The sequence below is a fragment of the Ursus maritimus genome, unplaced genomic scaffold (assembly GCF_017311325.1).
Source record: "Ursus maritimus isolate PB19 unplaced genomic scaffold, ASM1731132v1 scaffold_19, whole genome shotgun sequence".
NCBI classification, from domain to species: domain Eukaryota; kingdom Metazoa; phylum Chordata; class Mammalia; order Carnivora; family Ursidae; genus Ursus; species Ursus maritimus.
The window spans coordinates 13,058,787-13,084,515 of record NW_024424341.1 but is presented as its reverse complement, the minus strand read 5'-3'; the positions used below and the strand labels follow the sequence as shown (position 1 = coordinate 13,084,515).

Below are 25,729 nucleotides of genomic sequence, written 5' to 3'. Positions count from 1 at the left end.
CATTCCCCAGAGTGGGAGATCAAAAGGTGGACCTGGAGAGATTAGAGAGTCAGAAGTGCGGGGGGACATATGAGACACAGCATCTCAGCTCAGGAGAGTGGTCGAGGCTCGAGCCATGGTTTCGGGGAAGAACCGCCAACTCTGGGGGTGTTGAGGTTATTTTCGGAGAATGCAAAAAGCAATGCGAAGCCTGGGGAGCTGCAAGAGTTCAAGTGTGTGCAGGGAAGAGGAGCTGGCAAAAAAAAGATTCAGGGAGAACTGGAAATGAGGAGCGTGCCACTGGGAGCTCAGGAAGGCTTTCTGGAAAGAGAGACAGTCTGAGAGCGGTAACAGCCCACTGAGTAAGACACCACAGAGAGGCCAGGCCAGAAGCAAAGAGGGTTGCTGGGTTTGGCAGTTAGGAGATCCGGATGTCTTTGGGAAACATGGCTTCGGGGAGCAGGAGGCCAGGTGGTCATGGGAAGCCGGGAACGAAGAGAGGTGAGCGGTGGAGGCAACCAGCATGGGCTCCTGGAATAACAGGAAGGAGGGAAACGGGGCATCGGCCAAGCACAAAAGGAGGCTGTCTTTAGGAAGGGAGAGTCTGAAAATGTTTATAGGCCGAAAGGAAAAGGCGGTAGGTGGGACGGATTGAAGTCAAGCAGCAAGACAGTGATAGTTGTTAGATAATTAATATCTCAAATTCAAAATCTTCTCCTGGGCATTCATGTTTTTAAACGAGGCAAGCACTGATTCCTTGCAGGCCCCGATCAAAAGTGTCCAAATCACTTTCTTTGTATTACCTGATTTCACCCTCACAACAGCCTTACGCAGGGTCGGTGCTGTCATTAGCTCTGTCTTCCCGAAAGCTGAGGCACGAGATAGTTAGGTCCCTTTCCCAAGGTCACACAATGGGTCGGTGGTACGGCCGGCACCCAAATCCAGGCAGGCAACATCTAGAACGCCTGCCGTTAAGGCCTCCACTTCTTTTTTTTTTTTTTTTTTTTTAAGATTTTATTTATTTATTCGACAGAGATAGAGACAGCCAGCGAGAGAGGGAACACAAGCAGGGGGAGTGGGAGAGGAAGAAACAGGCTCCTAGTGGAGGAGCCTGATGTGGGGCTCGATCCCAGAACACCGGGATCACGCCCTGAGCCGAAGGCAGACGCTTAACCGCTGTGCCACCCAGGCGCCCCAAGGCCTCCACTTCTGACTGAACGCACGACCAAAACCAGAAAACCAGAGGCATTAGATAAGGTGTGAGCATCACGGAAAGAACCAGAAGCACAAATCGACTCATGTTTTAACTGTCCAGCAGGGTGGGAGAAAACACCCGCACTTGACCAGCTCAGAAAGCAGAGACTTGCCCATTTTCTGTCCCTCAGCCCCCAAGGCAAAGAGAAGACAGCCCCAGAGTGACAAGTGACTTAACATTTGTTTGCACAAACTGCAGCTCAGGGCTCTTTATGGGCCTTGGACTTCCAGCAGGAACTGCCGGGAGATCCCACCCAACCCCACTCCTCACAGGCTCTGAGCTTTCACGAGAGGCCTTCCATCCCGACAGAATCCTTGGCAATTCATCTGTCACACTTGGTGTTCTGGTGGCTGTCGCTCCTGTGGAAATTCCCTTCGAGTGTCCTTACTGGGTGCTTTTTACTTCCTCTCCATCTGGCCTCATCATGGCTACCCCAGACCGTGCCCCTCATGCAAACGCTCACTTTCCCTCCATTACTCATCACTCGCCATAGTCTCCCTGCTACAGAGTTCCCAGACTTGAGGTAAATCCCAAGCTCTGGGCTCTGGTGGGAAGCTCAAGAGCCCAGTGTCCTTTGGGGGAACGATACCTGTCCATTGCATGGACTATGGTGGGACTCTTGGCCCAAACATCCTGTCCTTCCAGCAAGCACATGACTCAAGGCTGTCTGGACCCTTCCTGGAGGGTGATTGAGGGCAGAGCTGGAGATGCCACAGTGGGAGCCTGTGCCCTCGCTGCCTCTGAGTCAACCCTGGAGCCCCCTCCCCAGCCTTACGACACAGTGTATGCCCGTTGCTCACGACTGAAGAACTCTGGCTAATCCACCTCCACGGGTTTCTGTGATGATGAAATGAGCTCAAGGATGGGGAGTTCACTGTGAAGGGCTTCCCAGATAAAAGGAAGTGACAGGGCCCTGTGCGTATAAAAGGATACAACTACATAAAAAATACAAGTGTGCCAAAATATTTTCAAAAACATCAAACACCCCTGAAAAAGAATGTGGAAAAAATAAGCAATGTAAAGCATGACCCTTGTCTTACTGGAAAAAGAGCTAATTATAGTTTTAGGTCCTCCTTGCTTCCCTCCTCCACACCAAACCAAGGTCTAGGCTAGAGAAAAATCTCACGACGTCTTTAAAAACAATAATTACTGGGATCGAGGGCCAAATTTTCTATCAGGTCTTTCATTGGTAAACCCAAAGTGACCGTTTGCTCAGCTCAACTTATAATTACGTATACAATCCCAAAACAGAAACAGAAATATCTGGATTGGAATAAGTTAGCTACGTGTATAATTTTAGGTTTTATGATGAATAAGTCTGTAAAAGCCAAACATTTTAAACTTGGAAAAAGTTCTGGCCCTTGCCTTATGACCATCTGCTAAGCATCAACCACTGAGTTCTTTACGGGCCTCGCAGTTAACTCAGTTTAAACCAATGTGAAATAAAAAGTAAGCTTGGGGACGTCTCTGTCAATGACAGAATGCGCGAACATTCCTGAGGCTTGCCCTGGTGGCCTCTAACACGCGAGAAAGGACTCTTGGAGAAAGAGCACTTTTCTAGATGATGGAGGGGAAAGAAAACCTGTTGGAATCACAGTGGGATATTCTTCTCAGAATCCAGGGAAAGAGGAGAGTAGGAAACAGGAAGAGAGAGGGTCCTCAGTTGTCATGGCGGACGGAAGCAGAGAGACGGCCAAGTCTGGATGAGTCGGTCTACATAGCTCAGTACCAAGTCAAGCAGGGAAATCGAGGTTTTGTTTCACTTGAGAGCAGACGATACAACCGTAGAACTGGAAGCGAACACCCTCCTTAAATACTAATTAGATGAAGCACTTTGTATCTCAGAAAAACAAAACACACTCTGGGAGTGTATTCTCCCTGCTCCTCTTGGGCATGGACGTGATAAATGGAGTCGGAGTCCTCACAGTTCGGACCACCACCCAGTCCCCCTGGGGATGGGGTGTTACTCATCGGCCCCCCCTTCCCCAATGTTGCTGTGGAAATAAATGTGATACTACAGGAAAACCTACAGGGTGGGGACCTGGGACGTGTATCGTGACGCTCACCTGGCCCCATCACAACAACATAAATCCCACCCAGAAAAGAGCACTTAAAATTATCTCTGGCACACAGAGTGAGAAAATCAGGATAGATGGGAACTTTCCAGATGGTGAATTAGGATGGCTGGTGACAGGTGGTGTTTATTTATAAACTGCACTTTGGGGCTTCAAAATGGAGAGGCTGGAAAGAAATCATTTCTAAAGCTCATCTGTGAAATCACCGGCTCTTCACTCTTGTGGCCGTTCACGGGGCTGCTCCCATAGACCGCCCTTGTGCTTAACTGGATGCCGGTGTTTTCTTTATTCTCAGGAACAATTGTCTTAATTGCATTACCCCCGTGTACACGTCGTGGCGGATCTATAAACTCATGTAACAGATACTGATTTCCAAATAATACGCTTCGAGTCAACTCTTGTTCACAAGGCAGACCCAGAGGCTTTCAGTGGGGCCGACAGTACCTTAAATGCCACCTGGATGATGTCCTCTGTGTTGGCAGGGTTGCACAAGACAGCCAGGCCGATCACATATTCGCGGAAGTCAATACTGCCATCGTGGTTCTGTGGAAGGAGGGGAGAAATCAATTAGCGGGCCCACTAGTTGAATTACTATTAATCGCAGCCCCAAAGGTGAAATCCAGGCATGTCACACAGCTCAATGTCATCGTGCACTGAGCCTATTTGGAAAAAAGTTGGCACTGAGAGGGGACGGCAATATATTTCTGTTTAGTAATGAATATAAACGTTGGATCACTGTGGCCATTTAGTGGTTCCGTGGCACCCGGTGTGGGTTCTTGAGCTCAACCCTGGTAGAAGCCTCTCTACCAGGCAGGATCTAGAATCTTGGTAGTGGCCCCGCCATGACCAACAGGTCACTAAAGGGGGACCAGGGTCACTAAGCAACCCCCTACATGCAGACAATGGAAAGGAAGGGAAAGGGAAACTGAGGCAGCAGTAGCAAATGGAGTCTTTCTTCCTCGCAGGCTTTCTCTGTAACAAACCAGGAGCCAGGCAGCAAACCGGAGCCATGTCAGTGGCCACCTGGTGATGGGAGGCCCCAGGAAATCCTGAACTTCTAAGAGTCTAACTAGTACGATATGAGTATCTCTACACTTCAGGAGGTATTCCATGATGGCAACAGAGAAGAAGGTATTGATAATTCTAAGCCAGGCTGACTGATTGCAGAGTTTCCTACACGTGAACTACTCACCTAGACAGGAACCCTGAGGATGAAGTGGGGAGAAGGAAAGAGAACTGAAAAGAAGCCCTGTGATGATACTATCCCAGGTGTCAGAAGCATTTTGGCAGCAAAATCTTCAAGTGATGAATTCCCAGATAAAGTGTGAATTAGGAACGACACAGCTAGCGCAGTGCTTGACAGATGAACAAATGGTGTTTGGCGTCAGTAAGAGTGTCATCTTTAACTCTGACTGAGGGTCTACACTTCGACCATCAGGAGCTCCTTTCGGGCAAGGATTGCTTTCTTTGCGTGGCAGTGTATTTCCGTTACTTGGCACACGTAGCTACCTAAGCGCTGAAAACAAACACTACCTTTTCCTCCTTGACCCTTACCTATGACGTTGGGTTCACTTTCAAGCTAAGGCAAGTGTTCTTTGCTGTGGTTTCATGGATGAGCTTGGGGAAAGGGGAAGCCATGAAGCCCCTGACAAGGTGTGCAGTTTTGGTGTGTACACGTTTCTAGGGAAGAAAATTGCAGCTTTGACCTGCTCCTCAAAGCAACCAAGACTCAAAAGATCAAGAGTCACTTTTACCTTACTCCTTTATCTTACTGCAGGGTGGGAACTACAAGGAGGAATAACTTAACTTCCCTTTCCCACCAGAGAAGGTAGAAACAAAGGTATTTTAAGATTTCCCTTAAGGAAGAGGGTTTATTCCTGGGACCTCAACTCAGGTCATCTGACTTCCATTTTTGTCTGGTTACCTATAAAGGAGCTGTTTTCTTCCTTTTCTCCCCCCCCCTTTTTTAAGATTTATTTATTTATTTGAGAGAGAAAGAGAAAGAGAGAGAGACAGCACGTGAATGGGGAAGGGGCAGAGGGAGAGGGAGAGACTCCCCACTGAGGGCCGAGCCCAGGTAGAGCTGGATCCTAAGACCCTGAAACCATGACCTGAGCCAAAATCAAGAGTCGGACGCTTAACCCACCAGCCACCCAGGGGCCCCGCTTCCTTTTCTTGAGCCAATTTTTTTTTTAAAAGCTGATCTTTTTTTAAAAAAATGTATCATTTACATCCAATGAAAAGCACCCATTTTAAGCATACAGTTAATGTGCTTCGACAAACATATGCACCAGGGTAACGTATGCATCACCACAATCAATAGCTACACCATTTTCATCACCCCAGGAAGTTCAGAGACAGTGGAGTTTTAAGTGACATCATTTCCTTCTTGTGCCACCACCATTCATTTCCTTGCACACCAGAGAGGGCTGCTGTTCATTAGCATCAGAGGCCGAGCCGCTCACTGAATCATGGACCTGCTGCTCACTAGAGGGTACATCTGTTCCTCCACTGGCTTTATGAAGCAACACAGAAGTCTTGAATGGAAGGTCTGAAGAAGAGATGGAAGAATGGTCGATGGACAATGAAGATACCATCATAGATTGTGTGATTGGAAATACTCTTTTGAATTTATGTTGTCTCTTTATCGTGAGGCATCCAATTTTTCTCTATACCAACTAAACCCTATGTATAACAGAGGTCAAACATCGTAACTCAGAGGGCGCCTGGGTGGCACAGCGGTTAAGCGTCTGCCTTCGGCTCAGGGCGTGATCCCAGCATTATGGGATCGAGCCCCACATGAGGCTCCTCCGCTGTGAGCCTGCTTCTTCCTCTCCCACTCCCCCTGCTTGTGTTCCCTCTCTTGCTGGCTGTCTCTATCCTGTCGAATAAATAAATAAAATCTTTAAAAAAAAAACATCATAACTCATTTTGCAGATGGAGAAAGGACTCTTTGTCTTACCACTATTCACAAAACAAGGTAATATTCTGGACCTCTAATATTCGAGAACAGTCTTATCTCTGAATGGTTTTGGATGACAAAAAGAAGCAGACCCTTGATAATCATTCACACGCGAAATTATATGTCAGTTTTCATCTTAGTAATGAGAAGGGGAAAGAAGCAGCATGGAAATTATTCTCAGGTATTTTATTACTGGATCAATAAAATAATACATTGTTAAGGTTCCAAATTCAGAATAATGAAACTTTGAACTGGAAGGAATCTTAGAAATAATCCTTTCAACTAATTCATTTTGACTAATAAAAAAAAATGAGAACCCTACGAACCAGCAATTGCACAACGCAGTGTTCCAAAGGGCACCCGCACCCCGATGTTTACAGCAGCAATGTCCACAATAGCCAAACTACGGAAAGAGCCCAGGTGTCCGACAGATGAATGGATAAAGAAGATGTATATATGTATACACACACACACACACACACACACACACACACACACTGGAATATTACTCAATACACACACACACACATATATATATACACACAACGGAATATTACTCAGCCATTAAAAAAATGAAATCTTACCATTTGCAAGAATGTGAATGAAACTAGAGGGTATTACACTAAGTGAAATAAGTCAATCACAGAAAGACAAATACCATAAGATTTTACTCATATATGGAATTTAAGAAACAAAACAAATGAACATAGGGGAAGGGAGGGAAAAATGAAATAATACGAAATCAGAGGGAAACAAACCATAAGAGACTCTTAACTATAGGGAACAAACTGAGGCTTGCTGGGGGTGGGGGGTGGGGGAGATGGGGTAACAGGGTGATGGGCATTAAGGAGGGCATGTGATATAATGAGCATTGGGTGTTATATGTAACTGATGACTAAACTCTACCTCTGAAACTAATAATACAGTAAATGTTAATTAATTGATTTTAAATTTAAAAAATGAGACATAAGCTTTACTTGAGGTCATAAAACATGCTATTACCATTAACTCCAATGAAAATTTAGGTAATTGGACTCTAAATCATTCAAATTAAAGCAAGTAGCTTAATAAAATAAATTCAGAAACAGATAATTACAAAGTATACAACAAAACACGCTCCTTTAATTTTTTAATTTCAAATAAATTCCATGACAAAAATTATCCTTCAAATCTGTGGTTCTTTTCTTTAAAAACCTATTGAGAATTTCTCAGGAAGAATTATAAACTTAAAAAAAACCACCCAGACTTGAAAATATTTCAGGGCCCCATTTCAAAGGAGGAGCCCAGCTTTCTGGAAGGAGATGTTAATCCCTCCATAATCTGTCTTAATCTGGGGGCCGGGACAGCCCCGAGTAGGACCTATGGATTCATATTGGGTCACTGCAAAAAGAAGGGGTGACTGAGCCTGGCTGAAACAGCAGATGGTGGGCCCTGTCCTCTCCCTGGTAGTCAGAAAAGCATGGAAGTGAAGGCTGGGTGTCACTGTGACCTCTCGGCGCCCCGGTGCCTTGTCATCCCCACAATCACATGACACAGGCTTCTCAGACCAGTGGGAAGCCAGACCGTCACGTGTGCAGACATGGTCCATTTAAAATTCCAGAAGGAATAAATGGTGGGGTTCCTGTGTCTGATTCTCAGGTAGCCATTCCCTAAGGCTCTTCCTAGTCGAATTTAGTCAACATTTTTATTCCTACCGAATCAGATATGTTTTACAACCTTAAAGTCCAGCAACATTTAAGGATGTGGTTCTGAATACATGTTGAGATGGTGAACTCCCAAAGATAAGGACTATATTGTCTTTGGTGTGTTGTAATTGATACCATCCCTGCAAATGAGAGATAATCAATGCCATCAAAACAATTTAGAAATGTTTACATAAAAACAGAACCGACAGCCAACAGAAAAAGGCTTTGAGTCTTTGAAGATTAACTTTACCAATCCAAAGGAGTACTATATTTAAAATACAGTAAGTTCTCAGTTTTCCAGAGGAGCCTGGGAAGAGGTGTTCTGCTTACTCGAATATTCTTATTAAGAGCGTATTTTCTACCCACAGACATAATTGTATTACCAATTTTCTCGGAATTAAATTGCTTTAATCCACTTAGCATTAAACACAGACACTTTTAAGAAGTAATTTTGAAAGCATCTCAAGATCAATAGATGTGTTAAATATCAGGGCCCTGCAGGGGTATCTGTGAATATTCTTTAAAGGACCCATTATGGGTTAGTTGTGCAATATTACTGATGAAATCTCTCACTTAAAAAAAAAATCAGTTCTTAAAAATACACGCACTACTACTCAAAAGATATTTCAAATGTGACCTTTAAGATGATGTACACATTTTGAATATCCTTGGAGGTCTGCTTTTCTTAGGTACAAGCCTACGTACATGGGTACAGAGCTACATTCTTTTTCCTGCTGTTACAGGTGACAGAACCCAGTGGATTATATTAAGATAAAGATGTTTTAAAAAATCATACGGGATGTTTTGAAATTTTAAAATGCAGATGGTACAACTTCACATGCTTTTTAAAATCGTTGAGTATTATTTTCAACTTACTACATCGATTGTATTGCTTAATGTTAGAAATTGAAATATCGGGGCACCTGGGTGGCACAGCGGTTAAGCGTCTGCCTTCGGCTCGGGGCGTGATCCCGGAGTTCTGGGATCGAGCCCCACGTCAGGCTCTTCCTCTATGAGCCTGCTTCTTCCTCTCCCACTCCCCCTGCTTGAGTTCCCTCTCTCGCTGGCTGTCTCTCTCTCTGTCGAATAAATAAATAAAATCTTTAAAAAAAAAAAAAAAGAAATTGAAATATCATGGGGTGGAATGACATGAATCAAAGACCTTCGTCTCAGCCTATAGGAGGCTTCCATGTAGAAATGGCAAAATAAGAAACAAAAATCATCAGATAAATACTCCCTCTTACATTGAAAATGTGCCTTTAAAATGTCAACTTTTGGATAAAAACTAAGAAATTCAATCCTTCGGCAGGCTATCGGTCTTAGGCAATGCCAAAGTTTTGAGTACTTAACGAAGTCCGGAGTTGAGACTGGATTTTCTAGCCTCTCCTCTAGTGATGGGGTTACCTGTACACATTTTATACAAATTCAGAAGAGAACAGAAGAGAAATGTAGGTAACTTCAGGATGTTTTGCCTTGTGCGGGCAGGAAGAGAATCATAAGAGCAGATAATCCCCTGACCCGAGGAGCAAGAAAAATACTTAACGCCACCCCCAGCATGAGATAACCATCTTAAGCTTCATAAAATATTTAGAATTAACTGAGGACAAACAAGGGTAAGGCTCTGTTGCCCTTTCTACAACCATCATGTGGAAAGGTTAAATTATAAACCTAGTATTCTGAGGACCTTAAAAGGCATCTTGGCAGTTTTCCCCTTTCTTGGCTGGAGGCCTACGCTCATGCCTGACATATGAATGGGCAGATTCTAAAATAGGGATCCTGATAGTAATATGTGGTTGCTGGCAGCAGCCTTTTTCTGATGTGACCATACCTGGCTAAGTAGCCCACCAGAGCAAGCTTACATTTACAGGTCCCTAGAGGAAGGCGGATGTGGTCTCTGGGCTTGGCTCCGTGCAGAATTATACGCCTGTGGTGTTTCATAAATATTATATGATGGTGACGATGGTGAGCGCAGAGGCCAAATGCCAACCTCTCCTAATGTCACTGGGGATTTCTCACCCGCAGCTGCGGGCTCTTAACAGGAGAGTTACATCAGTTCCACAGTTAAACTTACCTCTAAATGAGTCAAAAGAGGAAGGAAGAATTTATCTTCCAACTCAGAAGGACCCCCTAAAGTAGCCTTTGGAGAGAGAGGGAATGCACTGAGTCAGAGAAGCAGGAGGGGTGGGAGCCAATGAAAGAGCAGGTGGGGTAGGGGGGTGGGGAGGGGAGACTGAAGGCTTGCATACGCAGCCCCTCTGGCTCAGTCTACTTCCTCGGGGATTCTGGATTCTGCCAGCCCCATCATAACTGCTTGAATCAAAATGATAGAGCCAAACCAAGGGCCATACACACGAAAGGAATGACTGTCCTGGCTGGTGACCTTGGCTGCTTATTGGAGTCACCTTGGGGAGCTTTAAAAATACTCATCTCCAGGCCCCGCCTCTAAAGAGTCTTCTTTAACCCATTTGGAGTGGGACTCCGCCATCAGTATTCCTAAGGAGCTCTCCCCGTGATTGGGAATCACAGTCCGGACTGAGAACCACTGTAACAGTCAATAATATTTATATATCTTTATATATCTCTATATATCTCTATGTTCCTTTATATACCAAAGAACTGATCACTGTATGCTTTTCCTTCCCCGCCCCCTTCTTTGCTTACGTTCCTTCTGTCTGCAGTTTTCCAAGAGGAACAACAACAACAAAACATTCCTAGCTCTGAGGCAGGGCAAGACACGACAAGAGCCGGCCAACGTGTGCTGGGCATGCCTGATTTTGTATAAAGCGCTTGCAAGAATGATCGAGGGTGACATTTTGGACTACGGGTCCACCCTTCATTCTCCAACGCCCTGACCCTCTTTACAAATACATCCAAACAAAACAAACTTGCTGCATGCTTCTTCTACTGGAGAAACAGGACTAAGGAATTCTGGAATTTTAGACAGTTGCTCCACCGTTAAAAACACATAGATACTTACCTTACATGAAATTCCTCCTTTTCTCATTTCTGAACCTGTTTCTATACAGTTAAATACATTTCCAGGAAAACACTTTTTCTTTCTTTCTTTTCTTTCTTTTTTTATATATATAATGGAAAAACCAGATGTGAATTATTAAGAGAAAAACAGATTCTGAACTTCCCTCCTCCTCACCTTTTTAAAGGGAAAAATAGATCTCTTGAGGGCTTTCTTGATTTATTCCAGGGTTTTTTCAAAATTTCATTCTCAATAACAGCAAATGTCCTGCCTTTGGAATTCACTCACCAAACAACCAATGCCCTATTAAAATCTACTCCACGGGGGCTCTCCCCCCCCCCCATCGCATATATATGTCCATAGACAGCCAGTATCTCAAAGAGCTGACATACAAACCACTCAGAACATTTTTCATTTAAAAAAAAATCTGTTTTAATTAAGCGCTGAAGGGCAGCCCCGGTTCAGAAGCGTGCAGGGTGGTGTACGAGCTCTCGGGCAATGACAGCTCTGGGACAGGGTATCAGTCTCCGTGCAGAAGGCAAGGCGAGGCTTTCAGGAGTCCCGTCCTCGGGGAGGGCGCTGGCTTCTGGGCGCCCACTTCAGGAATACATGGTCAGCTGCAGCCATTCTTGGAGGGACACTTGAACCAGGCCGTCTGTGTCTCTGTCCAGGGATCTGAAGGCACGGAACATGGCATCCAGGCGGACCAGGCAGCTGATGAAGTTGTTGAAATCCATGCTGCCGTCCTCCTCGGCGTATCGGCGGACGATCATTTGGTAAAGTTGCTCATTTAGCTGGAAACCCGCGGCCTGCAGAGCCCCGCGCAGCTGAGAACTTCCCAGGGACCCAGAACGGTCCCTGTCATATTGCTTATAGACGCACTGCCATTTCCTGATGTTGTTCCAGAGGTACTTAAATTCTTCGAAGCCCAGCTTGCCCGTCGTGTCGCTGTCCATCACAGACACGATGCTCCGGCAGGTGTCAAGACTAAAGCCGTCGGTCTTCAGGTCCTTGTGCTTAGAAAGGACTTTGTTGAGAATATTCATGAGGTCGGTGGCACCCACCTCCATGTCCGGTCCTGCTAGCTGTGTAAACTGTTGCCGAAACCGACGAACTTCCTCACTTTCGCTGGCCTCCACGTTGGTGAAATGTTGCTGAGTGGGCGGCGGTTCTGGGGTGTACTGAGCGGCTGCGGCCTCGCTGATGAAATTCACAATTCCTCCAACTAGCCCTCCGATGTTTCGTCCCCCTCCTCCTCCTCCACCTCCTCTTCTCTGACCACCTCCTCCAAGAAGGCCTCCAAGAGCTTCTCCAAGCCCTCGATCGGCCCCTTCCAATAAAGCCTTTGCGAGAAACATGCTTTTGGTTTAACAAGCAAGTGTAAAAGCCGCTGATGTCTTGGAGATGGTGTGGAGAGAGGTGAAATGGAGTCTCATTAGCTTACAGGTGGAAGAACTGGCTTTTCTGTACCTGCTTGCAGGGCGCCACGCCCCATGGTGCTATGTCTCCCCTCCTACTGAAAGCCTGACTTCCATTAGGTCCTAGCACCTGCCAGTTTTGAGAGGGTACGTTATGGTGTGTATGACGAATTACAAGAAATAATATTTTTAAATGTAATATATTCAAATACACATCTCTATACATCACTGATCTCTTGGCACCTGAAAGATGACATGCACTTTCCGACCTGAAGAAGCTAAATGATTCAAAGGTATCAAGAATTTCTTTTCTAAGGCATATCTCCTGTTAGCACAGAATGGAATTCTTGGGCGTTGGGAGGCTATTTCCCTAATCCCTTTCCTTTAGCAAAGATTCCCCAAATCCAACTCTCTTAAGAAAAACTTGGAAGGGAGGCTTTTAAGATGCAGGGTCCCCAGGTCCCATCCTCAGAGATTCTGACTCTAGGGTCTGCTGTCGGGCTAAGGATCCACATTTCTGGAACCATTTTTGGAGTGTAACAGGCACGTGGAAAACCATACAAGTCACAACCGGAGAGCTCAGAGAGGTTCACACACCGTACACACCTACGTCACAACAGCCAGATCAAGAGATAGGATATCCCCGTACCCTAGAACCCCCTCCTGCTTTCTAGCTACTCTTCCTCCCTTCCTTCCCTGCCCTCCTCATCTTGACATCGAACACCATCAACTGACTCCCGTGCCGTAAATACACGGAATCATACAGTATATACTTCTTCGTGTCTTGTTCTGAAATCTGAATTAAAATCTCTAAAAACTGTGGTAAAACACACATAACATGGAATTCACCATCGCAACTATTTTTTAAGAGTTCAGTGCAGTGGTTTTAGGTACATGCACATTATCGTGTAGCCGTTACCGCCGTCTATCCCCAGAAACGACAGCAGAGAGAGGCAGATCAGCAGAAAATACTGGAAAGGGCTTTGAACTGCCATGTGGCCATCGGTCTCTCAGTGGGAACTACCCAAGCTCGACTATGAAGTCAAGAGGAGAGGAGATGTAAAATTATGTTGTAAGTTGTACAATTTCTAGAACTGAACAACAATTGTTCTAGCTGTTGTTAGGAAGAGAGCAGTAGCTGGGAGACACTGCTCTGTTCAGGGCACGGGAGCAATGTCTCCTTCTGCCACACCCAGTGGTTTGTGTAAAACTCGCCAACCACTGGTTTTATGATACAATGACTCCAATAACTGGTCTCACGGGCACAATGAAATGGCCTCTGTGAACACCAAAGGCCAAATGTCTTCCTTCGCCCCACAGAAGAAAGCACCACAAAAGGATTGTCTTCCTTTTAGGGGATCACAGGGCCATCTGGCCTCAGACAGATGTAAACCCATTCATATGAGCTTCTCTCGGAGGAAATTACATGGGCTTTATTTTTATAATATTGCAAATTAACTTGATAGCAACCACTGCCCCATAAAACACGCCTCCTCATGCCCAGCTGAAGTGGTTTTCCCTGAGGTTTAAATCCAATTCCTCTCATTCATTTTCTATGAAGATGGAGGGCATTTGGCTAACAGTTTCTCATAAGCCATCCTAGAATAAAGGACACTTATTAGATTAACAAGCCTTCTCTTCTCTGGACTACTGAATCCCCTGAGGCTATTTATTAGAACATTAATAGCAACGTGGGTTGCCATCTGGGGGAACGCTACTGCCCAGATCGGGAGGGAAAAAGACTAGGGGAGAAGGCCACATTTGATGGAAAATTCAACCTCCATTTGAGGGGGACAATTTACTGAATGTAAAAAAAGTAAACAGAGAAACATGAATGCTATTAACCACATTATTCATAATAGCCTCACAGTAGAAACAACCTGAACGCCCACCAGCTGGTGAATAAACGAAATGCAATGCGTCCATATAATGGAGTACTTCTCGGCAAGCAAAGAGGACAAATTACCGATACACGCTAACGCATGGATGACCCGTAAAAACATGAGGCGAAGTTGACAGAAGCCAGACACGTGAGACCATCTACTGTATGATTCCATTACATGAAACGTCCAGACAAGGCAAACCCACGGAGACAGAAAGTCTTTCTTCTAGACCGGGTCTAGAATTACACCAAAGGACTTACAACTCCGTTGTGGCTGCCTAGGGCTGGGAGACAGCTGGGGACAGGAACTAACACTTAATGCCTCCAGGAGACTCCGTGGGGTGATGGAAATGTTCTCAAGCTGATTTATGGAGATGATGGCACAACTTGGCAAATTTACTCAAAAAATCATTGACTTGTAGGCTTGAAATGGGTGAGCGATAGGATATGTAAAAAAGCCCTAAGAACCCATCTATGTATAAAGAAGCCCATATATGTGTGTGTGTATATATATATATATATATATATATATGCATATAAAGTCAACAGTGACAGTTTGAAGGAAGAAGGATACTGACAAGCCATTCTAGTCTCAGTCCTGCAACTAACCAGCTGTGTAGCCTTGAGCACGTCACTTCCTCTCTCAGGCTGGTTGCCTTCTGCAAAATGAGGAAGGTGGGCAGTTGGACGGAAAGGTCCTTTCAGCTCTAGAATCCTGGGAGTCCAGATCCTCACGTGCCCTGAAATGGTGGCAGCGGCATCATTCTTGCCTTGCATTTCCTTTCCCTCTCCGGCCCAAGTGTTTTTCATGCTCTATGTTGATTTAATTTAACCTGCTTTTTTCTTGGGTCTGGTTCCACCACTTTTAAGGACATACTTACCCTTATCCCCGCTTTGACATATTGTCTGGTTTTCACAACTATTCCTGGTGGCATCCTATCAAGTATGGTGCTCCTCCAAACAGAATGCCAAGGTGGGGGCGCTGAACCCAGAAGGACGTTCAGCTCCCACTTGCAGCAAAGCCTTTCTGTCAAGGGGGACTTTCACCCAACTGCGGCATGATCTGGACCAGACCTTCCTAATTTATTGATGAGGATGTCATGTTGGATGAAATCAAAAGCCTTTCTAGAACCCATATAGATAATATCTATTTCTTCTTCTTTATCATCTTGGACCGTCACTCTGTCATAGGAGGAAATTAAATTGGTCTGACACAATTTGCTCTTTACAAAGCTCTGTTCTTTACTTCCTTGTGCTCATGGAGGAGGCCAGCGATAGCTCACTTGTGCTTATAAAAAAAAAAAAAAAGGTTAAGCTTTAACTCATGCAGCCTCCTTTCTTTTCCTTCTAAGCATCTCCTAGGTATACCTGCGTGGAGGAGCCAAAACGAAGAGTATAATTCTCATTCTTCACTGGAGATTTATAACGGATTTATAACAGATTTATAACAGAGATTTATAACGAGATAATAACACTTGGTGAGAGAAAATACTATAATGGATTGAATGGAGGAGCTAAGTCAACCTAAGACATGGACAGGGAAATGATCAGACACACAGGACCACCGAACATTTAGGATAACTCCTACAACTGCATAGAGAGAAGGTTATAGCCTTTTTCTGTTAATTGCATCATATAAATTGTGGGTAAATTTCACATAACAAATCTTGATTAACTGAGATTGCAATCAACAGTTCTTTTCACATGAACTATGAAATACTATATTACACATCAAACCTGAGCTGGAAATTTAAAGAAGACTTCACTGTTGTTAGTATTCACCTCTGCCACTGTAGACAGAAAGCAGCCACAAGCAGTAAATAGAGAAATAGGCATGGCTGTGTCTCAATAAAACTTTATTAACAAAACAGGCCCCAGGCTGGATTTGGCTCAATCAGCTGTAGTTTGCTGACTGCTGCTCTATGTCCTAAGCTGATGAAAATAAAGCATGTTGGTAAGGTTTAAGGACTGAGAGATGGACCGCAGTCAATCCTTCGAGTGACCACTGTTCATTTGCAGGAGACCCCACATCTGATTCAAAACCGATCCTCTGAATCTTTATTCTTGTCTGCTCTGTCTGCCTCTTGCTGATAGCCTCCCTTGGTTTTACTAGTGTTATACTATTTGTCTTCAGAGACGAGAGAGACTGGTTTCTAACTCCTCAGCTATATATAGCTTAGCACGAGCTCATTGCCTTCTCTACCAACAACATTGCAAAACAGACCATCACCTGAAAAAATTTAGATAGGTGTTTATTCTTTCCATTCTGTAAAATAATTTTGAAAACTGTCATGATTTTCCCCCTTTCGGCCTTCTAACGGGTACTTCGTTCTTCTGGCATTTACTACGTCCTTTGTTTAACTATTAGGCAGGAAAAGTGTGTGCATACTTTAGCACTTGGACAATCCAGCATTTTCGGCTATTGTAAACTTCTGTAGATCTTTTATTACTGTTTCACATTATGTGGAATGAATGCGTCTCTTTATCCCGAGTTCTTTCCTGTCTGCCTGGTTCCTGGTCTTCGTTCCAGCATGAAATCCTGAGTGCCAACAATAACTGGCATCTTGGCTTGTCCCTTCCTGTGGGAGAAGGTAGGGTGCTGCAGCCTGCAGATTTTTTGCTCATGCTGAGTGGGGACACTTTTGTGGTTTAGGTGACTGCAGGTAAACAGAGAAATCTTTCTGAGTGGGATAAGACGAACTATTCTCTTTGGTTGTACAAGCTGCCCTGAAAGTTTGGGACCATACGTGCTGCAAAGTAAAAAATATTCACTATCTGGCTCTTTACAGAAAAGGTCTGCTGACCCCTGAAATATGGCTCGGCCACCAGTGGGTGTGCGTATGGTGGTGGGGATGGGCGTTGATGAGATATTAAGCTGAGTCTATCAGTAGGTGCAGTTAGAAGAGATGGGACTTGCTGCTAGTAAGAGGTAAGAGGCAGATAACATGGTGCCTAGTCAAGCTAGCAAGAGGGGTGAGCTGCGTCTTGAAGTATTTGAGGACTCTGTCTTATAGGTACATCAGAGACTGCTGGTGGGACAGCACGTGGCTCTGCTTGGGGGACACGGTGCTCAGGGAGGGTGCGAGGAACAGGCATGCTGTTATGGACATTCTGAGACATGGTTAGAACTGTAAAAATGACTGTGTTATAATGACTTTGGTTCAACCAGTCTTGTTTCTTAATCCCATTAAGAACACTTCAATCCCTTCTGGAGTGCTGGCAAAAAGTCTAGAATTTAACACTGAATTACTGACTATAAAAAATGTCGAGACACCACTGTTTTTAACTATTGTCTCAGTGTTCAACTCTGACTCGTCTGGACATCCGACCAATCCGAGGCGGAGAGTTCAGGATACATTTGTAAAAAATAAAGAAGCTAAATTCAACGCAAAGATGAAAAAGTTCCTTTTTTTTTTTTCAGAGGGATGGGACCTCTCCAGAGGAAATGACCCTAAACTAATGAACTACGTCATGCTTTGGAAGGTGAATGCCATGTTTCTGTGGGACCTTGTCATCGGATCCCCCGAGAGTCTGGAAGGACATGTCTGGATTGTCAGCAGGAGCTAAAGAGACAGTGTATTTTTTAGGGACAAATTGAGACAAGACCATTATGAAGTCTTTATAGACCAGCCGAGAATGTACATGAGAAGAAAGAGTCAGGGGATGTGGAGAGATTTTCAGGTCTTTTTCCCATCCCCCAAATCCCAACACAACCTCATTAGACTTGGGGGAGGACAGAGAGGCCGAGGGCAGCTGTCTGAGCTGCAAAACTTTACAGCTGCTGGAAGAGCACAGGAACACCCCACCCTTTCTCGTTCCCACCCTTCCTCCCCCGACCCCCCACCCCTCATTAAGCTTTGAGTTTAGCAAGATAAGCTACTCTGAGAGAAACAAACTGTGTCATTACCGAACTTCTTGTCTTTCCCATGGAACATTCCCCAGCTAAATGACTTAAAGAGACTGAGGAAACAAGCCTAGCCTGGAAGTTAAGTGGGTATGTGCCCGGGGCGTAACAACAATTGCATAATTCGCCTTCTCAAAACAAAGCAAATCTTCACAGGCGCAGACAGGCAGATACGTTAAAGATAAAAAAAAAAAAAAAGGATAGAAAGACAGACAGACAAAGACAGAAAGAGGAAAGAGGAAAAAAGGAAGGAAGGAGAAAGGAAAGAAGGAGAGAGAGGAAGGTCCCATGCGTTGGTTCCTAATTCTCTGGGCTATTTTCTGTACCTTCCAGTATGTTGGGAGATCAAAAGAAAAGTGCTGGAAAGACCATCTCACGGTCTACAGGGAAAGCCAAGTCACACTATACAAAGAAGTGACAAACACTCATGGTTGTAAGTGACGTGTGAGCCGGTGGAAGCCGTCCATGCGGAAATGTGATTGGCCAACTTGGCTGCCAAGACTCGCTGTATCCTCTAGTTCAGAGTGAGTCAACCTGGCTAACTGGGGGTTATTTTAATCCTTGTACCCTCCCTTCCCCACTTCCAAATCTTCCCATCCTTAACAGTGCCAGAGAAACGACGGGGATCATCAGCCACCAAGAGACAGAAGGGTGTCCTAACATTCCTGGAATTGCTAGCAGTGACAGTCTGACACCTGAAAAGGGAGGGCAACCTCCATAGATATTATTTCTAAGGTTGATGGAAAATCCTGATGAGCCCAAAGTCTAAGATATGCTCTACGTGTCCGCCTTGGTCCCTGTTTCGTGTCCCAGTTCCCCATCTCCTGTCCTTGTTTGTCTATCCCTGCCATATTCCTTCCTGTCACCAAGTTCGTATTTATAGAAGCTTCATTTGAAATTACTTGCCTGGTTTCTGGAGCCAAAAAGGAAGATGCGACGACAAAGCTCACAGAGAGACTGGTAATAGTACAAGTAAGAAGAGCTTCCATTTTCCCAACTTGTGCGATTATAGCCAATAATGTACTTCTCCTTTCTCCTAAATCTTCGTTATACTTCCTAGTAGTACGACTGCGGTGGCACATGCTCGTTTCACGGACAAGGGAAGACGATCTGTGCGCTGCAAGCAAGCCAAGCACAGGGGACTGGGCACTACAGAGAGAAGATTGCCCTCGCTGCATCAGGTGGAAGGATGGCTCATCTTAGAGGTCACGGAATGAGTCATTAGGAACGTGAGTGTGCTCCGGGTAAAGAGAAAAAGAAGCCCTGTCCTGGTTTCTGTCATCAAGCTCTAATTTCTTTGCAAAGTATCTTTTCCCAATGGTCCATAGAGAATCGGGATTTCTGGAGCAGACTGGATGGAAAAAGCCCGGCCAAGCCCATCTCTCCTTCCGATTACAATTAGAAACTCAGGGGCGCCTGGGTGGCACAGCGGTTAGGCGTCTGCCTTCGGCTCAGGGCATGATCCCGGCGTTATGGGATCGAGCCCCACATCAGGCTCCTCCGCTATGAGCCTGCTTCTTCCCTTCCCCTGCTTGTGTTCCCTCTCTCGCTGGCTGTCTCTATCTCTGTCGAATAAATAAATAAAATCTTAAAAAAAAAAATTAGAAACGCAAATCAAAATGCAAAAGGCAACCACCCCTGGACAAAAGGCCATAGTAGGAGGATTGGGGAGGAGAGCCAAAACTAAAGAACAATCGGGAAGGCAGCATAGTCGTGGAGGACCTATGGCAGTAGGACACCATCACTAAACTGCTGGAAGGGAGGAACTCTCACGTCAATTCTATTCACGACAAAAATGTCCCTTAGGAATGAATGCAAAATAAAGTCACTCTCAGATAAGACAATAACAAGATCACAATCCTAGGTCTGACCCCAGTGAAATGAAAGCCTAGACTTACATAAAAACCTATATAGGAATATTCATAGCTTGTATTATTCATCATTGCCCCAAATTGGAAACAAACCAAAATGCTCCTCAACTGGGGCCTGGATACGCCAAGAACAGGGGCGTCCATAGGATGGAATGTCACTCAGCGAGAAAAGGGAACACATTACTGATACGTGCAACAACATGGTGGGTCTCAGATGCGTTATGAAAGAAGCCAGACTCAGATAATATATATCTGATTCCACTGACATGGCATCTAGAAAAGGCAAAGCTATGGAGACGGAGTGATTGCTGGGCCTTAAGGGCAGGGCAAGGATTTGACTACAAAGAGATGTCTACAGGGAAGGTTTTTTTGCAACTGTTCTGTATCTTGAATGGAGTGGTATTTACATGCCTGGATGCATTTACGAACACTTGTAAAACTGCCACTAAAAGAGTAAACTTTACTGTCAACTTTATATGTTAAAAAAAACACATGAAAAATCGAGAACTTGAAATCTTGATACATTTTTCCTAAGGAAACCTCTTGACAATTCAGTTATCGAACTGCCTGTACTTACATATTTGTAAGCAGAAAACCGTACCTCCAATATAATGGCCAACAGTCCAGCTTTAATTGAAACCTTTGTCATAAAAGATTACTTGAGAATAAAATCTACTCGGTCCTCACACGTTTTGGGGGAAGTCCAGAAGCCTTCAGGATAGAATAGTACCACCCCTGTCATCAATGAATGAATTTTGACATAAAGATTTAAGTTCTTGCCAGTTATAGGAGCCTTTCCAATTCTATATTACAAACATGGTTTTATGGTCACAATATTTATTTCTGACCTGGTGTTTAAAATAACTAGATACCACCTTAATTGTTGCAACACACACACACATACAATGATGTCACTAAACTACTATTACTTAAGGGGAAAAACCAGATCATGAAATTAAACCTGGGGTCGATCTTGCTCCCTCGAATAGTCCCCTGCCATGTGTTTCTAATGCCATACTGATTTATGCACCGTGGAGACAGGCAGAGGCAAGATGTCTGCCCACTAGAGATGACGTTTTAACATACCCTGTCAAACAGTGCGAAGAGTTGTCTCAGGACATCTGAAACAGGCAGCTTCAAATACTCTGCAAATTCTTCAATTCCGATCCTTCCTCCTTTTGAAGAACTCGCAATTATTGCGTATTCATCCAGCTGCTTACGAATACCATCCCAGTCTAACCTAAACAAAGAATCATAAATATGTATTGTCAGCCCTTAACGGTCCACATGGATGTTTTATGAGGGAACAATATTTTAAGTGTTACATCTGAAAATGAGAATAAAATGGTATTTTAGAGTACTTATGGAACGTGTACACAGGCTTCTGACTTTTTTTGAAGGATATTAGTAAGATTATAATTTTCCCAAATGCCTGAGGAAAAGAAAAGTAACTGAGAAGAGGAGCAATGTGATAGAATAAGAAATAACTCGCAAAAAGAAAATAAATCATATCATTAATCTAAATATTACTTAGTAAGTCAACAGTACTTATTGAGTTGTTAAAAAATATGCAATTTTTGGGGCGCCTGGGTGGCACAGCGGTTAAGCATCTGCCTTCGGCTCAGGGCGTGATCCTGGCGTTATGGGATCGAGCCCCACATCAGGCTTCTCTGCTGTGAGCCTGCTTCTTCCTCTCCCACTCCCCCTGCTTGTGTTCCCTCTCTCGCTGGCTGTCTCTATTTCTGTCAAATAAATAAATAAAATCTTTAAAAAAAAATATGCAATTTTTGGTTTCAAGTTTCCAGGCTGATGATGAACTCACATTGCACAAAATGTTGTGATAGGGAGATTCATTAGACAATACACACTTCCTCCAATATTAGGTATAAAACATTAAAACACCAAAACACCAGAAAATGTACCGTAGCCCACATCACATCCTGCCTTTGTCTTGTCTAATTTAACAGGTGACCTAACACGCACTGTTTCTTCTGTATCCAATTTCAGTAACTATCTAAACTTTTCAAATTTATATGAATATTGTGAATAGAATATCAAAACATGTTTGTTACATAGAAGATATGAACCATATTTGCTCTATCAGTTATCAAAATATTATCTTCAAATATTGACTTCTAATACAATAACGAGTTCTGTAGCTCTCTCCTTGGGAGGAGGCCAAAGTCTACTGAATCAATATATTCTGCAAATCCCCAATGGGGCTCAAAACAGAATGAACGGTAATAGGAAGGGAATCGGGGGTGATACTTTTCCTAGCAGATGGTTCGAAGGGGTTGTTCATAAAAGCACAAAGGGGTGTTTTTGCCTTAAGAAAAGTATATACGCTGAAGAAAAAGGAGATCTAGGGTAAGTATTTAAAACTCAGTGATGGTCAGGGGCGCCTGGGTGGCTCAGTCATTAAGCGTCTGCTCTCAGCTCAGGGCGTGATCCCGGAGTCCTGGGATCGAGCCCCACATTGGGCTCCCTGCTCTGCTGGGAGCCTGCTTCTTCCTCTCCCGCAACGCTCAAGCCAGGTTCCCTCTCTCTCTCATTTATTGTCTCTCTCTCTGTCAAATAAATAATAATAATAAATCCCTTTTAAAAAAATCAGGTGAGTAGTTTCTGGTATATATTGAAAGGGAAGGAGCGCCTGCCTTCGGCTCAGGGCGTGATCCCGGGTTCCGGGATCGAGCCCCACATCAGGCTCCTCCGCTGTGAGCCTGCTTCTTCCTCTCCCACTCCCCCTGCTTGTGTTCCCTCTCTCGCTGGCTATCTCTCTCTGTGTCAAATAAATAAATAAAATCTTTTTAAAAAAAATTCAGTGATGGTCAGAATTGATTCTCTACAAGTCAATTCAGATTTCACACGAGAAGGTCTGACCACCACAAGGCAGTACCATCTAATTACATCATTCTTTTTGCAAGAGGGCAGCCGGACGGACGGACTGCCCTGAGACACTTCTGAGAGAGGCAGATCTGTGCTGCTCCACACTGACTATCTCTCAGCCTCCTCCTGTGACCAATACACATGCTTCTGAGTTAACTGTTCTCAAAAAAACACTAGATGAACTAAATGGGAGATGAATTTACAGCCCCATCTTCCTTAATAAACACCTTGTGGGTTCTAGAGCTGGGCATTAATGAAACCAGAGAAAAGAAACTTATAAGATGTCAGATCTCTGGGGGATGCCTTTATGAAAGTGTAGCAATTTAAAAATATACTTACTTCAATTTCCGGCTAATTTTGGTAAATTCCACTAACCCAGCTTCCATAGGTAATGTCAGCTGTCCTGCTGAAATCATTAATCTGCAGTCTTCATAGGTATGATCTGTTACTGGAATTCCCAAAGCTCTGAAAGGCATTGAAATGCAAACAAATTCAATTTTTTTCCCCAAAAAAGGTAATGATTTTTTCATCAGGCCTGAACTGGTCAAAAAACAATAGTAAATGGGAAAGTATTTACTACTTTTTCAAACCAGTAGCTTTGGCTTATTATTGCCAAAGAGACATACTTCTCTCCTGCACAGACTTCCTGTGGCCAAGTTAATCCCCTGTCTGCATGCTTCGGTCAGCTGGTCGTTTTGCTCAGGGTTTTAACTGTGACCATGCTACTAGCTGACTTCGGTCTCCGGGAAAGCAGTAAGACCCAGGTTTTGTTCTAGGGGAATCTCTTACCAGCTGTGGACCTTTTGGTTCTTACCCTAAGCCTCCCTTTTGTCATCTGTACATAAGAACAATTACTTACCCCACAGTGTTCTTTATTGTAAAGACAAACTAAAAAGGACTGTGGAAGTGCCATTTAAACAGATAAATGGCCTCTGTTTATAGTGTAAGGGGACAATCTATCCAAATCGCTAGCCACCTGAGTTTTTCATCTCTCAAAACTGGAGATCACTTCTTGCTCCGTAACAGTCGTCTGAAAATACTAAAGAGAACTGAGAATAAGCTCATTATTTCTTCTACACTTAAAACATACTCCAGCCTCAGAGGAGCGCATGACCCCTACTCCCTCCTGCTCAGAGGTCTAATAACGAACTAGATTTGAAAAAAATAGATATGAATAACAACTTGAAAAAACACTGAGTACTAAGGAAAAAAAAATCCTGTGCGGTACATAAAATAATTTCCTGAAGGTTCCTCTTCACAAAACTTTTATTCACAGATATTCAGTGAGAATCATAAAGTTCTGTCTTCAACTGTATTTGATTTGGTCGACTCACTGCTAAGAATGTCACATTTTCAACAGATGCGATAAGAATCAAGTATGTTTTCTATTTACAACTGGGCTGTTTTTGATTACTACATATTTTGGTGTAAGGATATTTTTATTTGGGAAAATAAAAATTTTAAATGTTTCAGGAATTTATCATTTATAACCCTGGACAGTAGAGATGCCCGGTAAGAGCTGGGGCTTGGGTAACAAGAAACGTGGATTTGAGTCCCAGCCCAGACCCTCACTACCTGCTATGATCTTGGGCAAACGGTATCTCTCTCTGAATTTCACTTCCCTTGTTTGGCTCCAAGAACTGCTGTGCAGAGTATGTTAGATAACCCGAGTAAATGGCCTGGCACGGTACTGGGTAAATATTCATTACGAGTCGCAGTACCACCGCTAGCTTGCACCTTTCCCATTTTCAAATGCCTCTGTCGACCACTTTCCTCCATGAGACTCATGACAACCAAAACCAGGAGAAAGGCAAGGCAAAGACTTTAACTCCAACCTTACATACTAGGAAAGGGGCTACAGAAGGCTTGTCCGTGGTTGTACGGCTAATTGAGGTCTTTCTTACTCTTTATCCAAGGCCCTTATACCTCCATGCCTCCAAATTCGGAAAAAGGCTGCCTAATCAAACCTTGCTCTGTTTTTAGGCACCTTTTGGGAAGTCAACCTATCTGGTATAAATTCTCTCAGTTTCTAAAATTGATCTTAGTTCCTAACTTTTGGACATAAGCTGGTATGAAAACAGGAGAAAGGGAAGAAAACAACCTCAAAGCAAATTTTGTAGCCAGCCTAGAAACTGGGAAAATCAAGTACATGTAGGTACACATAGTAAAAAAATTTTTTGAACATCTATGCTGTTGTGAAAATAAAGTTATTCTGCTGTAGAATATGAATCCATGTATATGTAATCTTGCTTATAATACCAAATTCAGCTATGAAGCTAGATTTAGATTTCTCATTTGAATTTGTACTAGGAATACAGATTGCTGGCCTGTCAGCGCCAAGCCTACTACTGGAATGACAGAGGGGGGTGCTGCCTGGCGTGGGGTGCACATTGGGAAGGCTCCAGGGCTGCCTGGGTGGTAGGACAGTATTACACACATTCATTCATTACAGGATGAGAGATGATTTATCTAAGCAGGGTCATGGCCAGTTAAAACTCCTTTAAGACAGGAAAATATTCGCCTTATGTTTATAATCTACAAATCCTAAATTTCTAGCCATCCCTTAGTGAGGGTGACTTTCCCCCCTTTTCTGTGTATCTATTACCTTCCCTTGCAAACTTTCTCCTTTGTGTGGCTATAAGCATTAATGCCTTTGAAACACCCGGCCTTGGCAGCTCTGTGGAGGCTGGGCCACAGAAGGCGAGCCACGAATGTGTGACAGCGACAGGCCAGCTGAGCAGAAGCCACCCCGTGGAAGTCACTGGCTGGTCTCTTCTGGTTTTTGAAGCCTCCTTACTCCCCTTCCGACAAAGACTCATTTCCATTAGTTTGGGGCTG

At 44.0% G+C, this 25,729-nt stretch overlaps 2 protein-coding genes across 2 annotated transcripts in view; both read right to left on the bottom strand.

Annotated features, from left to right (window-relative positions):
* The window catches only part of LPCAT2 (lysophosphatidylcholine acyltransferase 2), a 62,517-nt gene that overhangs the window by 4,366 nt on the left and 32,422 nt on the right, over positions 1–25,729 (bottom strand). The window contains exons 10-12 of the mRNA XM_008702629.2: positions 23,231–23,356; positions 21,092–21,245; positions 3,754–3,852 (exon numbers count right to left, since the gene is read on the bottom strand). Of these exons, the coding sequence (XP_008700851.2) occupies positions 3,754–3,852; positions 21,092–21,245; positions 23,231–23,356 (379 nt within the window). The remainder of the gene's footprint in view (positions 1–3,753; positions 3,853–21,091; positions 21,246–23,230; positions 23,357–25,729) is intronic.
* CAPNS2 (calpain small subunit 2) lies at positions 11,338–14,731 on the bottom strand. The gene has a single exon (XM_008702628.2). The coding sequence runs from the start codon at positions 12,286–12,288 to the stop codon at positions 11,530–11,532; it is 759 nt and encodes a 252-aa protein (XP_008700850.2). The 5' UTR covers positions 12,289–14,731; the 3' UTR covers positions 11,338–11,529.

Bases quoted from the DNA above. Each gene is read 5' to 3' on its own strand.
- CAPNS2 (XM_008702628.2), bottom strand. From the start codon at position 12,288: ATGTTTCTCGCAAAGGCTTTATTGGAAGGGGCCGATCGAGGGCTTGGA.